At 39.3% G+C, this 21,090-nt stretch overlaps 1 protein-coding gene across 2 annotated transcripts in view; it reads right to left on the reverse strand.

The window, feature by feature from the left end:
* KCNMB2 (potassium calcium-activated channel subfamily M regulatory beta subunit 2) overlaps positions 1-21,090 on the reverse strand; it is a 305,446-nt gene that overhangs the window by 16,185 nt on the left and 268,171 nt on the right. For both annotated transcript variants that reach the window (XM_069559679.1, XM_069559671.1), the window contains exons 3-4: positions 8,212-8,382; positions 5,116-5,311 (exon numbers count right to left, since the gene is read on the reverse strand). In XM_069559679.1, coding sequence (XP_069415780.1) covers positions 5,116-5,311; positions 8,212-8,382 — 367 coding nt within the window. The remainder of the gene's footprint in view (positions 1-5,115; positions 5,312-8,211; positions 8,383-21,090) is intronic.

Below are 21,090 nucleotides of genomic sequence, written 5' to 3' on the forward strand. Positions count from 1 at the left end.
GGTTTATTAGTGACAAGAGGTTGTTCGCTGGGTTTAAAAGCTAAAGAGAAAGAATATATGAGAGGGTGTAAAAATTTAAAAATAAAATCCTTTTGAATCTCATTCTATAAAGAAGCGGAAAGCTTGACTGATATCTCTTTGCCTCCTGTTGTCTCAAATCAAACATTTTCAGTAGTGTGCCTCATGTATCAGTAAAACCATGCCCATTCCTTGGTAACTATAGGAAAGGTTACTATTTTTGGTGAGCTTGGGGAATAGTAATAGGAAGGAGAGGTGAAGATGGAGAATATTTTAATTTTCTCCTCAGGAATATTCTGTATGTTTCTCATGCTACCTTAAGATCATGGTTTAGTGACCTTCTGACATGGTAATAACTGTATTTTCAATGTATGTATTATACTTCTAATTAAAGGCAGAGGACAGCTAACCAGAGAGTGAAGAATCACTGGGCCAAGAAGGTGAGCCTACTGTTTGGTGTTACCTTTCCCCTTGGAGTGTCTGTTGATTCTAAATGGGACTGAGATCCCAGAAGGCTGGATAGAATTTTTGATAGCCTTGTAGAGCTAGGAGTAGGAATGATCATTACAGCCTCTCAAATGTGGGCCCATATTCACTTTGGGTTGGGACAGTTCAAGGCTGCATCCTAGGAGTGATGGTCAACCTGAAGAAGATAGGTCCTCACAGGGACTTCAGCTCAAACTTGAATATTTCAGTTTATATAGTCAGAATGAGGTGATCATGATTTGTAGCTAGGGGCCTTGCAAAAGCAAATGGAAATAAGTTTTGGAAAAGATGATGTCATGACATCAAACTAGGCTTAAAATTGTTTTTATAAATATTTTTCAGATATGATGTCTGACATCTAATGAAAAAATAGCCAGACATTACAATATGGCATGAAAACAAACAAGAAACAAAAAATAGAAGAGGCCCATATCTTGAAGTCATTAAAATAAGCTTTAAAATAACTACAATTTTACTTTTTATGTTGAAGAATGTAAAAGACAAAAATTAGAATATTGCAGAAAACTAGAAAGTATAAAATAAGATTGAAACGGGTATTCTAGAAATGAAAAATACGGTAAGAGAAATTAAGAGCTCAATGGATTATGGGTTTAATGATAGATTTTTCAGAGCTGAGGAAGGAATTGCAAATCAGAAGATACGTCAATATCTAGAAAGAAGCACAGAGAGACAAAAGGAGGGAAAAATACTAAAGAGACAGGGAGCTATACAGGGGATGAAATGAGAATGCCTAACATGGTCCATTGGAGTCTTAAAAGGACAAGCAGGAAAGAATGAGAGCAGAGGAAATATTGATGAGATGATGACTGAAGACCCCCTAAAATTGTCAAAGAACATCAAGGAACAGCAGGAACAGCAGGCCCTTGGAACACTAAGCAGGCAAGATAGAAATAAATGTTCACTTTGGCACATAATAGTAGTTCAACTGTGAAGAATTAAAGAAATAATCTTTAAAGCAGACCAAGATTACCTTCAAAGAAGTAGCAATTAGACTGAGAGCTGATTTCCAAATAGTTATAATTCTTGCCAGAACACAAAGGAATGTTTTCAATGTACAGAAACAAAAAAACAGCCAACTTAGAATTATATACTCAATGAATATATACTTTGAGAATGAAAAGAAAATATATTCAGACAAATGAATACTTTCAGAGATTTCTTTTTTTTTCTGCAAAGTCCCTAATGCCTTTTATTTCAGTCAAAAAAAATCTATTTATATATTTCCCTTCTTTTAAAGTTCCCCATTTGTTGTAAAATCAATTTACACAGTTTTTCTAAAGGTTACATTCAGCTAACTCAACAACCCACTGCTTACTAGTCCTGTAAAGTTCAGGAATGATGGACATAACGGGACTCTGGAGTCCAATGGCCTGGGTTTAAGCCTGGCCTTGCTGTCACTAGTTAGGTGAGCTTCAACAGCTTGCTGAATTTCTTCAGGAATCTTCCTCATTTATAAAGGAGGTCATAGTATTTTAGGAGAGTTATGAGAATTATGTAGGGGGCTTTGCTGGTAGCTTAGATGGTAAAGAATCTACCTACAATGCAGGAGACACAGAGATTTCTTTAGAGAAGATATTGTACTAAATATTAAAGAATGTTCTTCAGGAAGTAGAAAAAATAATCCAGATAGAAGACCAAAGATAAAAGAAGGAATGAAGAATAAGGAAATGGAAAATGATGGGGACGCATCTAAGTAGATAACTACGACATACAAAAGCCGGAAAGGCGATGGCCCCCCACTCCAGTACTCTTGGCTGGAAAATCCCATGGACGGAGGAGCCTGGTGGGCTGCAGTCCATGGGGTCACGTGGGACATGACTGAGCAACTTCACTTTCACTTCACTTTCATGCATTGGAGAGGGAAATGGCAACCCAGTCCAGTGTTCTTGCCTGGAGAATCCCAGGGACGGGGGAGTCTGGTGGGCTACAGTCCATGGGGTCGCGAACAGTGGGACACGACTGAGCAACTTCACTTTCACTTCACTTTCATGCATTGGAGAAGGAAATGGCAACCCAGTCCAGTGTTCTTGCCTGGAGAATCCCAGGGACGGGGGAGCCTGGTGGGCTGCCATCTATGCGGTCGCACAGAGTCAGACATGACTGAAGCGACTTAGCAGCAGCAGCATATACAAAAGCAATATAATATCTACATGGGCTTAAGGTACATATAGAATAAAAATGATAATATGTAACCTGAAAAGAGAATAAATGAAGGTAAATGTTTTAATAGCCTTGATTTGTCAAGATTTCAAGTTGTAATGACTAGTTAAACACTAAAAGAACAGTAACAGAACAGATGACTTCCAAGAAAATAGAGGGGAAAATGGAATCATAAAAATAATCCAGTGAGGAAAGGGTAGTCTTTTCATAAATGGACTTGGGCAAATGATTGTCCATATGAATAAAAAGAAAATCTAGAAACTTGACTCTTGCATGAAAATCAATTCCAGGCAGATTGTACTCAAAATGTGAAAGAAAAAAAAAATAACATTTCTAGAAGATAATTTGGGAGAATGGCTTCATGACTTCTGGATAGGTAAAGACTTTTTAAACAGACAGCAGGACAGTCAAACGATTGAAGAAAAGAAAGAAAAGGAAAGAAAGAGGAAGATAAGGAAAAAAGAAAAGAAAAATAAATATTGACAAGGACAAGATTTGGTTGCACTAAAATTAGAAGCTTCTTTCATTCAAATACATCATTAAGAGAGTGAAAAGATGACATTTCATATCCAGAGAAGATAATTTGCAACACAACAATCAAGGAAGGTTTGCATCTAGATTTAAAGAATTCCTATATTGAATACTAAGAAGAAACAATCCAATGGAATCAATTCAATAGAAAACAAGGGGCTTAAACAGATATTATACAAAAATTCAAAATGCCAATAAATGAATGAAAAGGTACTTGATGGCGTTAGTCATCAGAACTGTAAGGTTCTGATTTCCTGCAGTGCAGGACATGTTTCATTTCTTTGCTTTCTTAGTAATTACGTAGAGGATCTCTATGGGTACTTAAGCTGCACTTTTCATTTCTTGCATGTCTCACAGTTAAAAACAAGGTAAATAAACTAAACAGTGACCTAGTATCATGCTGACAGCAGACAAAATACTGGTTCTAAAATTTTAGTGGAGACTTTCTCTGGTAGTTTCACTCCCAGTTTATAGCTGACATATTGCATTCACAGGGCTGTACTAATAAAACATCAAGACAAGAAAATGGAAATATGTCTCAGTTTTTCATGTCTATTCAGTTTTGGCCAATTTTCAGTTTCTTGGAGATTTGAGAGTTTTATAGGTATCCATAATTACAGGACAGTTTTTATTTAAAAACTTGATTTGAGGGATCTCGAAAAACACACATTTTGTGGGAGAACTAGCTATGTATATTTGTAGAATAGGATTAAGACTGGAATTGTGTGTATTCTTTTCCACAAATAAAAGGAAATCAGAGCCTACCTTGTGTCTTCAGAGATATTTGCAAGAATTCTTTTAAGTTAATGTGACCAAAAGGCAAGGGTTTCCTTATTTGTGTTAATATATCAGAAAGCAAATCCTATGTTCTAGTATCATGCTCCACAGCTATTGAATTTTTTTAATACATATAATCTGTATCATTTAACTGCTGATAATTGTAGAGTTTTTACAAGAAAGATTAGAGTTGTGAGAGTTGTATCCTGGTGACGAGGGCCAATTGTCCTATTAGAGAATGGCAGCAGGTTGTCTTGGCATATGAAAGTACTCTGGCCATCTAAAATTGTGTTTTCGTAAATCAAAAACACAATGTATTTAACTTAAAATTGATAATGGCAGGTTGATTCTGCTGACACTTTACTGGTTATCCCAGACCTTTTAAATGCAAATTTTATTTGCAGCTTTAATACAGAGATACTAAACATTTAACAAGTGCACTTGAATATATTAGTGCTGGAAAATTCAGTCTCGATGAACCTAACATAAATGAAGAAATAGGCACAGGCACACAAACTGTGACCATGGGTTGAAGGTCCTGCCTGGGCTTTGCTGGGCACTCTCTGTGCTCTGTTCTCATTCTCACAATGACCTTGCAAGATGGTCATTGTTAGTACCTTTTTAGAGAAGAAGATACTGGGGCTCAGAGAGGTTAAGTTACATCTCCAAGACCATAGAACTAAGTGACAATGACCTTGGGAAAGCAAAATACAGTTTAACCCCATGGTTCCCAGGTATATGACAAATACCTGTTGAGGTTTTGTTTTGTTTTTTGTTTTTTTGGCTTATATTACTGATTAAGCTGCACATTTGCTTTGAAAAATTTAATCTATTTGTGTATCAATAAGGATATGATGTTTACCCTTCTAAATGGAAGTAAAGGCTAAATCTTCACTGCTACAAAATGGGGACTGGTTTGACCATGACTTGCACAGAAAATAAATGTTTCTCAGTTAAGAGTCAAGTAGTGCAATGAACTCTGTGACTGGATGAGGCAGGGTCTACTGTGTGGTGGCATGTTTGCTTTGAAATGCTGGCATAGAGGAACTACAGACAGAGAGAGATGAACTGGTGTGGAGCTACATGAGGGCGAATGAGATACCGTGTATGCCAAGCTCCTACCTTCTGATTGATTTTTATTGTCTCTTCTGTGTGGTAGAGGAGGAGCTTTTCACCGGAAGAAGTCAGGTTGACATACACCTGTAGGCAGGGATACTGAGAGAGTTTCCAGCAGTCCGGACCACAACTGAAGGAGCAGTTAAATGTTTCTGTGATGGACGCATTCAGCAAGGTGCACTGAGCCTCCTCGGTCCATACACTACACAGAGAGGAGAAGAGTAAGCACAGATGCCACGGGCGCAGAAACTGTCAGTTCCTTGACGTGAAGAATCTTCCAGATCTACTTGTAATGTGTATGCCTTTGCACAGAGCAGCTTTGTCAAAGTGAAAGTTGCTCAGTCATGTCCAACTCTTTGCGACCCAACGGACTATACAGTCCATAGAATTGTCCAGGTCAGAATCTGGAGTGGGTAGCCTTTCCCTTCTCCAGAGGACCTTCCCAACCCAGGGACTGAACCCAGGTCTCCCACATTGCAGGCAGATTCTTTACCAGCTGAGCCACAAGCTAACTACAATATAAACATAGATAAACTTTGCCTGGCATCTGAGAACTTTTTCCAATGATTTCTATCAAATATAGTATCATCTTTTCCAATGCTTGATTTAAATTAGATTTTTTTCATTATAAAATTCACCAGTAAGGGTAAGGCAGCATCTTTTTACATCAGAGCCTGTACCCACCCTGCATTTCTACGTTGTAACCTGCTTCCTGTCATGCCTTGGTCCTCGCCTCACAATGTCTGCCTGCTTTGTAGGCAGAGAAGATGTAAGGGAGAAGGGGAAGAGAGATGATGAAAGAGTGGAGGGGCTTAAGTTCTGGTGTGATAGGTGAAAGGACAATGATGCATTTCTTTAAGGCCTTCCTAAAAATGGAGAAAAGATAACTTCATCTTTTGATTACACCAAGAGCCATCAGTTATTGTACCCCTTTCATCCTAACTGATGCTTTACATACATTGTCTTTTTTGTCTTATATGTTGGATACGAAATTCTTTTAAAGGTCAGTGAACTGATGGTCAGAGAAGTCAAATGCATGCAAAGACACATAGCTAGTAGGTGGTGGAAATTGTGACTCCACCCAGTCCTGTATTTCTCTAAAGCCCAGGCTCATTGTGCGGTACTGCACTGCTTCCCCACAGTGGAAAAGAGGCTATTATACGAGATTAATGGATTCCTGTCCGTGTCCTGAGACCTCTCAGTTAGAAAGACTAAACAAACAAAGAAAACCTCTTGAGCTGCCCATTGGTCAGCTTTTCATTTCAAACTATTTATAATTTTATGATCAAGAGTAATATTTATGATTAGGAAGTAATGTACCCAGAATTGATGTTTCACTTCTGGATATAAACTGATCACCAGAGTGATTAGAAAATAGCACGTTTCTTTGCAGATTAGTAGCTCTTCTTTTTGCTGGACGTGTGTTAATAGGGCCCCTCTTTTCATGTCCAATTTTGTACAGAGCCAGGATTCAAGCCCTGACTCCCTCTGGTGTGGCAAATTTTCTGGGGACTTGAGTGGTCAGATTTTGCTTATACAAGGAAGAAAAAAAAGTCTTAGATGGTGCTAAGCATTTGTGAGTATTGGAAAACAGTTTTGGAATCAGTGAGCTCTGCGGCCTGAGGCATCCATGCTTTCACTGAGAAGGAGTAGAGCTGAAAGCATCAGAGAAACAGAGTAGAGCAGCCATAAATGGGAAAGAGGATGCCTTAATTTTAGCAAATTACTGTGTTTCAACTAGATTTTGCTTCTAAAATGAAAGTATTAATTTAAGTGGGGAAATGAATGCCACAAAATGGTTTGATTCTCTTGGATTGAAACCTCAGTTTTTCATTTGAAAGGGCCTCATTTCTTTAAACTGAAGCGTCATGAGACTTTCTTGATTAGTTAAAGCAATGCTGGGCTTTCCCATGCTCAGAGTGTCAATATGGACAACAGCAAGAAACACTGGGGAGTTTCATGGGTTACTAAGGGGGAACACACTTGCCAACTCAGTGTTTGTATCTATTTGGTAAACCCAGGGCAAACACTTAAATAAGAAAAGTTCAAAATCTGTTATTTTAGAAAGTGCGAAGAACACCAGATTTGAGCTCCTTGTGATAATGTAGAGCAGTGGGATGAGGTAGGAGGTGGGAGGGAGATTTTAGAGGGAGGGGGCATACATATACCTGTGGCTGATTCATGTTGATATATGGCAGAAAGCAACACAATATTGTAAAGCAATTATCCCCCAATTAAAACTAGATAATTAATTTTTATAAAGTGCATAGCAGTGTTTTTCAGCCTGTTAGAATCACCTGGGGAACTGTAAAAGTTACTGGTGACTGGGTCCCACTCCAGACCAATTAAATCTGACATTATGGAATGATGGTGCTTGGGGCCTGGGTGTCAATATTTTTAAAGATTCTCAGGAAGTTGAAATGTGCAGCTGAGAACTGCTAGTGTGTGGGGTGATGGAAGAGAGGGCTGTGGAGGAAAAGGAACGGGGGTGGAGAATGGACAGAGGTGTTAAGAGCCAAAACCAGGGATTCTGAAATTAACAGGATGTAGGTTTGAACCTTGGCTCTTCCTGCCAAATACTAAAGCTGGCTCCCTAGGAAAGAATCTGCCTGCTAATGCTAGAGACACGGGTTTGATCCCTGGGTCAGGAATATCCTCTGGAGAAGGAAATAACCATCCATTTCACTATTCTAGCCTGAGAAAGCTCATGGACAGAGGAACCGGGTGGGCTCCAGTCCATGGGGTTGCAAGAACTGGACATGACTTAGTGACTGAACAACAGTAATGACACAGCATATTAGATCTTTCTTGAACCTCAATTTTGCTAATTTTATGAGTATATATATACTTACCTTATAGAACAGTTGTGAAAATTTAAAAAGTAATGTATGGCAAGTCCCTGGCACATAGTAGGTGGTTTACACATAGAACTATTTTTATCGTTATTATTAGATAACATCATTGACAGTAGTAAGTGCCAGGCACTAGTCTAAGTGCTTCAAAGCAAAGAAGGTAAGAAAGAGGACCTCGGAATTGCTAAGCTGTGTGGGAGGATGGAGAAGGAAGACAAAAGACAGCATCCCAAGCCCCCAGGGGTGTTACCTCTGCATGTATGAGCGCAGGAGTGTGATTCCCAGCAGAAAGTACATCATGATGGAGCACACCATCATGGCCAGTCCCAGGAGAATGGCCCGGTCCTCTCCTGCTTTCAGTGCTGTGACAGTTTTCCTTTTGTCCAGGAGGTCGTGATCCCTGATTTTTTGGTAAATATTTCTGAGGTTGAAAATAATACAGTTTTACATGAAGTTCACAGTTAGTCAGTACAGTCCTAAAGAATAAGTCTCTGCACAGACCTTCCTCAGGCAGAGAGATCGAGAGGGGCCCTCCAAACCTGCCTGAGTGCAGTTGGACCCCAGCACGTGACCATTGCATCCCAACACATACACACACCCGGCCCTGAGCAGAAACAAGTCTCCCATCTTTACTTGGGGTGTATGCCTAGCTGTCAATACTTTTTCTTTTTTTCTAAGTCTGAAGAAAGAAAGCAATGCCCTCAGTTGTTTAGATAATGCTTTGGGTTTGTTTCCTTTGCCAACCCCCAGCTAATCATCACTGATCTTTCTATAGCCCCTAATACCTAATGGAACATTACTTCAAAGAAATGGCAACATATATCAGGAAACTATCAACTTAATGTTTTACTTTCCCTCAGTAGTAATAGACAGAATTTATTCTGGTTAACATTCTTAAGCGTAGGGTTGCTTAGAGCTCTGTTGACTTGAGATTTGTTAGAAATGTGGAGACGTCTGGTAGTGACCCAGCCTTCTTTTCTTGTATGGTAAACATTTAAGCAAGTTTACAAAAATGTCAGTCAGATCAAGGCCAGACTCCAAAAGTTTGGATAGTTTTGTTACCATCTGTAAAATTTTTCAATCATTAAAAAAACAAAACAAAACAGATTGGAGTCACTGTCTCCTAGTTCAAAACCTGATTTCATGGCTTACTAGCTGTGTGTGCTCTACAATGTCCTTATTCTAATTCCTAGTTCCTTGAAAAGTGGATATAATGTGTAACTACACTGTTATGGTTAAGTGAGATGACATAAGTAGGTGGAGAATGACTGACGTGAAGTATTTAACAAATGTTCCCATTTAAAAGTGGTGTGGGGAGCTACAGCTTTATGACATGGGCATCAGAACATCCCAAATTGCTGTTCTTCTCCAAAGAATTCCTAAAAGACAGAATGGCAAAGGAGTGAATAAAGTAAAAAGCTTCTTAGTGGAGGGTTGCATTTGAAACTAGGTCTGAAGGAGAAGGCAGAAAAGAGGTAAAAAATTGCTGGAGGTGCTGGCTGGTGGGAGAGAGACGTGAAAAGTATAGGCAGGAAGGCAGGGATTCTGGGAAGGCAGGAGACCAAGGAGCCATGGGGATCTTCTCCAGTTTCTGTGCTGAGAAGGGATCTTTGGATTTTAGGGTGCCAGATGAGTTTGGTGGGGGAGTGGCCGGTTTTCAGGACCTAGGAACAGAGAGACAGACTTCAGATTTTCCTTTCAAATTTTCATGACAAGTCACTCTCCTTGCTTGAAAAAGAACTAGAATCCAATGTGGAACTTTGCAGAGGAGGAAAGAGATATCTGTTATTTGTATAATTGTATGTATAGTTGGGGCTTCTATTCGGCTTCATGCTCCAGGATGGATGGCCTTACTGGTGTTAACAGCAGGCATACATTCTGGCGGCATGTTCATTCTGGGCTGGTTGTGAAGATATTTGGATTCCCTGCAGAAGGGTGAGAGCACACACATAGCATATTTCCAAAAGTTGTTAAGGAAGAGTACATATTAATCTTCTTTGGTGGCTCAGATAGTAAACAATCTGCCTGCAATGCAAGAGACCTGGGTTTGATCCCTGGGTCAGAAAGATCCCCTAGAGAAGGAAATGGCAACCCACCCAAGTATTCTTTCCTGGAGAATTCCATGGCCAGAGGAGCCTGGTTTGCTACAGTGCATGAGGTGGCAAAGAGTCCCATGATTGAGTGACCAACACACACACACATTAATCTGGTTATTGGAGTAAAAAATTAGCTGATTAGCTTATCGTCATTATTATTTAAAAGTTTTCTTCATGATATAGTTTATACAAATTTTTTCCTCGAGGACTGGGTCCTTTGTAGTAGGAGGATCATAGCTGAATAGACGCCTTTGTTCCTCATCTTTTCATGGCCATGCCTTCCTGGCTCCTCCTTACTCTCAGTCACTCTTGGCCATTCTTTCTCTTCATTGAGAGGATGAGGAAGAAGCTCTGAGAGCCTGACATTTTCATTAACTCTCCAGCTCCCAAGCCCAGTGCTTCTGGACAAGCTGGTTTGCCCTGCCTTTGACTTCCATAGACTGGCCACCACCCATTCCCTAAGTTTCCCCGTTTTTTCTGAGATTTTATTTGGAAAATATAAGATTTATACAAAAGCTCTTAGACTTTATTCTCTATGAACCTGAATAATAATAATAAAAAAAAAATCAGTGCCCATTCATCTAAAGCCAGGCTTCGAAACAAGAAAAGGCAGTCTGAGCGGCTTCAAAGACCTGCTGTAATAAACTGATGTTACTTCCCTGTTGTTATTTATCAACATGTATTTAATTCTAATGACTATACTGTGATTTGAATTTCCTGCAGGTGGAAGGCAGAAAGGGGGGAGCACAGTCTCAGATACAGAATAGTAGGCTGTTATACTGCCTCACTTATGGCAGTCTATACCCATTAAAAGACGCAGAGTAATCAGTCAGTTCTGTCACTAGAACAAGAAGCATATAAAAATGATTCAAATGGGTAATTTAAAAACAGATGACAATTTGGAAATAGTTAACAAATGTTCTTCACATGCTTTGGAATGTGTAGAGAAGAGGGAAAATGATTGGTTTCCACGCAGGCTAAACACATCTGGGAAATCAGGATATTACTCAGCAAAATGAAAGTGGGTGAGTGAGATGGGACATACTCATGAAATTCATCAGTAAGTGATAATTGAATTAATGGATAAGTTAAAGGATGAATGAATGATTTGAAGGAATAGAAAATACATAGTCAACAAACTGATTTTGAGTGCTAGTAATCTCTAGTTACTGGGTATGTGGCCCCTACTCAATTTCTATTGGTCTTCCTAGACCAACATGAAAAAAAAAATCAACACAGGGTAGTAAACTCGGTGCCAGAGCCATTCACAGAGTGAGTGTAGAAGAGGAATAATTTTCCCACCCTGAGGGATGAGGACAGGGAGCAAGGACTGAGGTCAGGGAAGCCTTGCTGGAGGAGAAATGCATTAAACAGAATATTCAAGACTGAATCAGAGTTAACCCAATGAGACATGAAGTCAAGGGCATTTCAGACAGAAGTCACACGAACAAAGGATGGAGATTTAAAGTTACATGCTGACTGCCAGAAACCATACCAGTTTTACTATTAGTAGGATGAGTGTGGGACAGCGAAGATGGGGCAAGTAATTTTGGAAAGGTAGTAGGTTATGAAGAGCTTTTGTAGCCCATTTAAAGAGCTTGGCTTTTGCCCTTTAGTTAATGGGAAGCTGGTAGAGGGTGACATGACAGAGCTGAGTTTCCGAATGATCACTCTGGCTGAAGAGTGGAGATTAGATTAAAGACAGAACCAGACTTAAATCAGAAAGAAGAATTAGGGCATTGTTACTGCAGTGCTGGCAAAGGATGATGAAGGCACGATGTAGGAATCAGGTGGGAGAGATGGAGAGAAAAGGATGTATGGAGAAATATCTAGGAGATAAAACTTTAGGAGTTGGTGACTGATAAAATATAGGGGACGGCGAGGAAGTGAAAAAAGGGTATAGTTTAGATTGACGCTCAAGAGCTTAGCCTGAATGACTGGGGAAATGGCAGAGGGTGTTACAGCAGGGGTCCTTATTCCCTATGCTTCAGGCTTCCCAAGAGGGGACTTTTGTTGCCTTGGCTAAGAAGGCAGGGGCTGCTTGTTCATTTATAGATTTTCTCCCCGACAGACATAGTGTCCTGAGTTCAGGTGAGGAGTGACTGATCTGATTGATGAGATAGATGAGATCCTGACTGTCAGAGGCCCTGTCTACCTGTTGTTGGTTTGAAGATCACTGTTTGTATGTGGCACAATCTTTTCCCCATCCTTTTGCACTTGCCTTTGTTCAGGCCTGGTATAAGCGGCCTTCTATAAGCCCCAGGTTGGGGAGGGAGTGTCCACTGTCTGAGACTAAGTGGGTCAGTGAGATGCCAGTCCCATGCCAAGTTGTCTTCAAAGCTGGGGGAAGGAACATGATGTTATATTTTGGGTATCAGGCCTAAACATCATGCTTCATACAAGGAAGTCTTGTACATTGGGTGTTATTCTGCCACTATGGGGGCGTCCCAGGAGGCTCAGCAGTAAAGAATCCGCCTGCAATGCAGGAGCTGCAGGAGACACGGGTTTGATCCCTGGGTCGGGAAGATCCCCTGGAGAAGGGAATGGCAACCTGCTCCACTACTCTTGCCTGGAGAATTCCATGGACAGAGGAGCCTGGTGGGCTACAGTCCACAGGGTTGCACAGAGTTGGACACGACAGAAGTGACTTAGCCGGAGAAGGCAGCGGCACCCCACTCTAGTACTCTTGCCTGGAAACTCCCATGGACGGAGGAGCCTGGTAGGCTGCAGTCCGTGGGGTCGCTAAGAGTTGGACACAACTCAGTGATTTCACTTTCACTTTTACTTTTCACTTTCATGCATTGGAGAAGGAAATGGCAACCCACTCCAGTGTTCTTGCCTGGAGAATCCCGGGGACGGCGGAGCCTGGTGGGCTGCCATCTATGAGGTCACACAGAGTCGGACATGACTGAAGCGACTTAGCAGCAGCAGCAGCAGCAGGAGTGACTTGGCATACATGCACACACTGCCACTACTAACAGAGTGGATAGTTCATCTCTCTTTGACCCTTTGTGTCTATTCTTGTGAATCTACTTACAAGAGGGTTGGGGGAGAAATAAGGGAAGGTTAGTATAGTTCACTGAAGTAGACCTGTAAGGAGGAATGATGAGTATGGGGCACAACTACAAAATCAGTTTCAAACATGAGGGATATGCAGCAGTAGGTACAGAGCAGGAATTTGAATTTGTTAGTCTCAAGGAAATCTAGCCTTGGTATGTCCTGGAAAGGCAGTATATTTAAGCACTATTGGAGCAGTTGTGGCTTCATAATTCTCCGGAACCATGAATCAATATGGTGGATACAAAGCAACACTTAAACATGTTTGCAACAATGAGTGGCACGTATGTGCAGTCTTTTCTACGTCTATATGGAGCATCCTGCCCAAATCCTTTTGGAGAATGTGAGTTATTCATAAAACTACAAGGCAAATTCAACAATAACAAAATATTTTACATACAAATTTTGATTGTCCAATAAAGCTATTATTTTTTACCCCAAGCAATAGTCAACACAATACGATTTTATTTCAAGTTCCATATTTGACTAGACGCTTAAAGTTTGATATTATTCCTATGATTCATAAGCAAATTATTTATGAGGTTGTGCACCTACAAACATGGACATAAAATGTGAAATGTGCAAAAACTTTTTTTCTCATTGGGCTTACCCATTTAAATTCAGATTACCTTGGTATTTAGCCTGCAGGAAGAAAACTTCAGGTTAAGGCAGGGTAAAGGTCATTTATTAATTCATTTGTTTACTCATTTGTCAACATTTTAGTCTTCAAAGATGAAACATTCTCTGCCAAGTTCTGGGAATACAAAGTGAATAAGATGTCCTGAGGGAGTTGGGTGAGACACAATCATTACAATGCATCATAAGGAAACTTATTATAATGAGTACAGAAAGGAAGCAAGTCAATATGCTAGGGGCCAGTTTGATAAAGTTTCGCTTACTGAATGGCTGATATACAAGATTGGCCCATTTGCCAGTTTATTGAAGGATTACTTTGCTAAATGAATAATTTGCCCACTTAATCACAGATTTGAAAAAGACTTATTTTAACGAGCATTGTTTTAAGTATAGTAAGTTAATATGAATATATTTTCTTATGAATATTTTTAAATGATATTTTTAAAGTACATTCAATTATATTCTTCTTATGAATATGTTCTTTTCAACAGTATTTTAAGATCTGTTTGATTTTTTTTAAAGCTAAGTAAGTTTCCTAGGGAGGTTTAGTCTCTTTATAAACATATTCTTATGAATATATTCATAGATGTATCTTTTTGAATCTGTGTATGAATATATTCTTCTAATAGATATAGCAAAAATCTAGCATTTCACTTGGAACCTTTCCATTTATAATTTTTTTTATGATTTTTTTTCAAGTCCTTTTTAGAGTCATTTGCTGTTTTGCTAACATTTTAGCATCACTGAAATTCTTGTGGCAAGTTTCACATTGACTACTTTGACAGATTTGGCAACTTTATCAATTAACACAAATTTGTTTCTTTCAACTATTCATAAGAATATGGTCATTGATTTTGATGGGAATTTTTAATATCTTTTTGAAGTTTCTGTTGTTTTATTTGTAGTTTTATTTTGTCCTTTGGAAAAGACCCTGATGCTGGGAAAGATTGAGGGCAAGAGGAGAAGGGGGAGACGGAGGATGAGATGATTGGATGGTATCACTGACTCAATGGACACATGAGTTTGAGCAAACTCTAGGAGACAGTGAAGGACTGGGAAGCCTGGTGTGCTGCAGTTCATGGGGTTGCAAAGGGTTGGACACAATGCAGCAACTGAACAACAACAGTTTTGTCCTTATAACAAAATGTTTATTTGTCTCTGCTCTTGTCCTGTTATTGAAACAGGAGGGAGCTGGATAAAACAGGTGGGACCCTCCGCTGGGGGTAAAATGAAGAGCAGAATCAGCATAACGCAGTCGAACTTGCTGATCCTAGAGGGAAACCCAAGGGCAGAGAGGAAAGGAAACAAAGAAGGCAGAGAGCAGTAGGGCATGGCTGGGGTGGGGGAAGGGGAGGAAGGCCAGAGAACAGGGAGCCTGGAGACAGAGGGTGTCTGGAACACAGACGGAAGGGCAGAGAGGTAGAGAGACAGAGGGACAATGATTGCAGAGACTGAGAGACAGAGCGTCTGAAGGCCCCAAATCTGGGTTCCTTGAAGCCTTTTTGGTCCCTGCTAATCCATAGAACTGTGGTTTTTACTGCATAACTAAATTTGATAAATTCACCAAAAAGATCAATTTGCAAATGGATTAATATTTGGCATAATGGCTATCACTGTATTGGGCATTCCTTGAACTGGGCAACTGGTGGATTGATGATGGATTTATTGACTCAGGACTGTGATTTATCAGCATAAATGGTTTTAATTTATGTTTAATAAAACCAGTGTGGCCATGACTTAGTTTAAGTGGTGATGGTTAAAGGGTCCAGTAAGAGACTGGATTAAGTCTCCAATGAGCAAACAATTGATAAGGTGAATAGTATCCAGACAGCATGTGAGAGAATAGGGTAGCTGAATGTGGTTGGATTCCAGCATCCAGTGGATGGAGGATGACAGGTAGTGAACTCATTAGATAAGAAGGGTTCAGAGATAAAGGGTCTTATATGTCTTCTGAAGTTAGAGGAGCCACTAGAAGAATTTAAGCAAGAGAGTGATGTAATTAGGTTGCACTTTAGAACAAGGGTCCCCAACCTCTAGGCTGCAGACCTGAACTCCTGTCAGATCAGCAGTGACATTAGATTAGAAATAAAGTGTACAGTAAATGTAACGCACTTGAATCATCCCCAAACCATCCCCACCTTCCCAGTCCTTGGAGAAATTGTCTTCCAAGAAACCAGTCCCTGGTGCCAGAGAGGTTGGGATCTGCTTCTTTGGAAAGATGCCTCATATTAGTGGTGTGGTTGACTGTTTGGGATGGTTTATACCTGGAGGCTAAGAGACTGGTTCCGAAACTCTCCCAGCATTTCTGATGTTAGATAAAGAGGAGTTGAAAAAAAAAGAGGTGGCAGAGGAGATGAAAGTTTAGATCCAGACATTATTTATATAACCATGAACTGTGGATTTTAATGAGACTCTTTAGGTTGTCAGAGAAACAAAACCTAGCTAGGAAACGGCAAGAAGACAGGTCTGCCAAGGGTCACAAAGCAGTCAGAGAGGTGAGAGGCACTGGAAGGTGTAGGAAAGAGAAGGAAGGAAGGTATGAATAAAGAATTATGTGTATTTGAGGGAGGCCCTTCAGAAACATAACCATAATAACCGCAATACTTAGCACACTATTTATATTTATGCCTCTCTGGCCCAGTGAATATCGAGCTGCTCAAGAGTGAGAGCCAGAATGCATTCACCTTTGTAAGCTCAGTCTCTCGCGTTTATTATACTCACAAAGTATTTTCCTTTTATGTGGGCTAGAAATGGCTTCAATATGCTTAGGTTGTGCGGCAGCCAGCACAGGGAGGCTCCATGGCCAAGTGAAACCAAATAAATCAGAGGACCATGGCTAGAAGAGACTCCTGGCTTTTCTCTTCCTATCAGCGCCCACTGCATTTTACTGCTAATGTGTTTAGTATTCCTTCTAGAAAAATGTCAAGCTTCAATGGCACTGAGAGCTTTAGTTTCCAGACTTCAAGGAAAAGAGCCTTCTGTTAGGTACTATGAAGTGAATCTGCGGGGAAATGGATTGCTGAATGCCAGCTGAGCTGAAAGAGGCGGAGTTGCTGTGTACCTCTGCCCCAGGGGCGCTCAGTCTGTCATCTCAGATGGTTGAGCTGGGAGTGGCTTGGGTTAAAACAGCTGTTGTTCTGCTGTGTTTTTGAGATGTATGTATAATCTCATCTTCTACTAGTTCCAGATCTCATGGTTTTTTTTTTTTTCCTTTGAACTAGTAGGTATATATTTATATGGTCCAATTTGATTAATTATTATTCTGTTTTCATTCTTTTAAAGTATATGTTCCTTTGGGAGAAATGTGCTCATGGGAGCAAATGGCAGTCATGCTTAATAGAGTCATAAAAATTAACATATGGGGTTTTGTCTATGAAACCTAAGTTATTATTGTCAGCTTATTAATTCACAGGAAGTCTTATTACTTTATGGATAAGAGAATAATGATAGGAGTAAAATTATGGAAACAAAAGTAGAAGTTCTTTGCTTTTACTCCTGCCTTTAAATTACCAGATCAATTTCCCAATGATACTCTAATATCTAATCCTCATTTCTTTTTACCTGATCCATTGACATATTACATCTGATAAAATTCTTTAGTGAAAAATATAGAAGGAATAGAAAATGATGCGACTCATTCAGATAGGAGAGGGTACCCTTGCAACGTAAAGAGCCTTCGAGAAGAGACTCTGTGTGGGCCCCAGTATTTGGCTCTAGTGCAACAGTGGCAGAAATGATTTTAAAAAGAGCTAGGATGACTCTACGTATGGAAATAAAAATAGTAAATATTAAATTTAAAAAATTAAAATTAAAAATATTATAAAAATATAGTTCCAAAGAACTTATGGGTCATAGGATAAAACCATGATAGAAATTAGGATTCATTTAGAATTGAATGAGAAGAAAATCTATATAGAGAAAATCTATATAGAAGAAAATCTATATAGAAAATCTATAGTGGGCTACAGTTAAAGCAAAACAGATAGAACTACATAATCTTAGACATTTATATTAGATAAGAAGAGAGCTTGCAAATTAATGTGCTAGGCATCCAACTTAAGGATTTATTAAAAGATTAATAGAATATATTAAAAGAAAGTTTAAGGAAGACAATAAACATGAGTAAAAATAAATGGAATAAAAGATGCATTATATTAAAGAATCAATGAAATCAAAGGTTAATTTTTGAAAAGACTAATGAAAGAGACACACCTGTGATGAGAATAAAAAACTAGAAAAGATTCAAATATCAGGCATTTAAAAACCAAAAATACAGGTACAGAAGGAATTAGAAAGATGATAGAGGATATTAAAAACAACTTTATTGCACTGTATTTTAAAACTTTGATATATAATTTACTCAAATATATAGGAAATTTTTACTCAAATATATAAAGAAATTCTTACAAACTTATGGCTTATTGACACTGCTTTGAAATAACTAGAAAATCTAGATAGTTCTAAATCATTAAAAAATTGAATCAATAAAAAATATCCTCAAAATGGAAATACAAGGCTCTGATGATTTATAGGTAAGTTCTACCTGTGTTGAAGTTACTCAGTCATGTCTGACTCTGCGACCCCATTGACTGTAGCCTACCATGCTTCTCCATCCGTGGGATTCTCCAGGCAAGAATACTGGAGTGGGTTGCCATTTCCTTCTCCAGGAGATCTTCCCAACCCAGGGATCGAACCCGGGTCTCCTGCATTGCAGGCAGACTCTTTACCATCTGAGCCACCAGGGAATCATTTGGAGAATCATATTCAGAGAAAGACTTGATGACATAAAGACAGACATTTACCACAAATTAATTAATAGCTTTCATAAAGTTTCGATAAAAAATCATAAGAGTTTTTTTGGGGAAGTAGGGTAGGAATGATTGGACAAGTTAATTCTAAAAATTTATATGGAAGTGCAAACAACTACGGATAGCAAATATAATCCTGATTACAAAAGAACAAATTGGGTGACTTTTGGTCCAGAAATCAAGATGCATTATAATGCTAAAGTTGGTAAGCTCAGGTGTGGGGTTTGCTGAGGTAGACAGAATGACTGGTGGCACAGAATAGAGATTCAGAAACATATCCATGCATGTGTGGAAACCTAATACATGATATATGTGTACTTTTAGATCATTGTGGAAAGGGATAACTATTCAATGAAAGGTGCTGAGCAACTGGTTTTCCATACAGGAAAAAAGAGGTGCCTAGTTCACACCACAAACAAAAATCAACTTCAGGTGATTAAAGATTTTAGTTGTGAAAGGCAAACCTATGGCTGTACGTAAATTACCTGTACCGGAGCCTACCCTTTTGAGCTTGGGATAGGAAGGGATTTCAGAATGTTCAGAAAATTGCTAACTGAGATCATACTAAAATTAAGAACTTTTGTCTATGAAAAGATATCATAAAAATACAAGTAAACTGGAAGATACAAGTAAACTGTATTTACTTGTACACGATAAACAGACAAAATGTTAATAGAGGCTTAACAAAAGTTTTTAATAGTTTATGTATGTACATGCATGCTCAGTCACTTCAGTTGTGTCCGACTGTTTGTGAACCTGTGGACTGTAGCCCACCAGGCTCCTCTGTCCATGGGATTTTCTAGGCAAGAACACTGGAGTGGGTTGCCAGGCCCTCCTCCAGGGGATCCTCCTGACCCAGGGATCGAACCCGCATTTCCTGTGGCTCCTGCATTGCAGGCAGATTCTTTTACCACTGAGCCAAGGAAGCCTCTTTTTATAATTTATAAGCATTTTAAATTATTGCTGCAGGAGCATTGGTCTCAGTATTTGGTCTACTATACTGTCAGGAAAGGAAGTCTTATTGCTGTTTCTCTCCTCCATCTCTTTTGCTTCTCCTGGAACTCTTATTATTCACATGTAACTCTGATCCTTTTTCTTATGATTTCCATCTCTTTATACTTTCTCTCTGGATTTTGAGATATTTCTTTCACTTTATCTTACAGTTCTCTCATTTTATTTTCAGCCATTCTCTATGGTTATCATTCTATTAAGTTTTTAAATGAAAGAAAATAGAGGGTTTTATAAAGAATTCCTACATAAATAAGAAAAAGACAAAAATTCAGTAGAAAAATGGACCACATTATTGAACAGGCATTTCACAGAAAAGAACTAGGGAAGTACACATGATCTTATTAACCTGAAAAATGGGAATTGAAAGCACAATATCCTCTGGATAAATAAAAATTAAAACTCCCAACAAACTGTGGAAAATTCTTAAAGAGATGGGAATACCAGACCACCTGACCTGCCTCCTGAGAAATTTGTATGCAGGTCAGGAAACAACAGTTAGAACTGGGTGTGGAACAACAGACTGGTTCCAAATCAGGAAAGGAGTATGTCAATGCTGTATATTGTCACCCTGCTTATTTAACTTATATGCAGAGTACATCATGAGAAACGCTGGACTGGAAGAAACACAAGCTGGAATCAAGATTTCCAGGAGAAATATCAATAACCTCAGATATGCAGATGACACCTCGCTTATGGCAGAAAGTAAAGAAGAACTAAAGAGCCTCTTGATGAAAGTGAAAGAGGAGAGTGAAAAAATTGGCTTAAAGCTCAGCATTCAGAAAACAGATCATGGCATCTGGTTCAATCACTTCATCACAAATAGATGGGGAAACAATGGAAACAGTGTCAGAGTTTATTTTTCAGAGAGGGGAGTGCTCCAGAATCACTGCAGATATATGAATGACTGCAGCCATGAACTTAAAAGGTGCTTGCTCCCTGGAAGAAAAGTTATGACCAACCTAGATAGCATATTCAAAAGCAGAGACATTACTTTGCTGACTAAGGTCCGTCTAGTCAAGGCTATGGTTTTTCCTGTGGTCATGTATGGATGTGAGAGTTGGACTATAAAGAAAGCTGAGTGCTGAAGAATTGATGCTTTTGAACTGTGGTGATGGAGAAGACTCCTGAGAGTCCCTTGGATTGCAAGGAGATCCAACCAGTCCATCCTAAAGGAAATCAGTCCTGAATATTCATTGGAAGAACTGATGCTGAAGCTGAAACTCCAATATTTTGGCTACCTGATGTGAAGAACTGACTCATTTGAAAAGACCCTGATGCTGGGAAAGATTGAAGGCGGGAGGAGAAGGGGACGACAGAAGATGAGATGGTTGGATGGCATCACTGATTCAATGGACATGAGTTTGAGTAACCTCTGGGAGTTAGTGATGGACAGGGAAGCCTGGCGTGCTGCTGTCCATGGGGTTGCAAAGAGTTGAACATGACTTAGCTAGTGAACTGAACTGAAAACCCCCAAACTCTAGAGCAACAGAATCACATCTACAACTGCTTTGGAAAATGATG

This window comes from Ovis canadensis, chromosome 1 (assembly GCF_042477335.2).
Source record: "Ovis canadensis isolate MfBH-ARS-UI-01 breed Bighorn chromosome 1, ARS-UI_OviCan_v2, whole genome shotgun sequence".
Taxonomy (NCBI): Eukaryota; Metazoa; Chordata; class Mammalia; order Artiodactyla; family Bovidae; genus Ovis; species Ovis canadensis.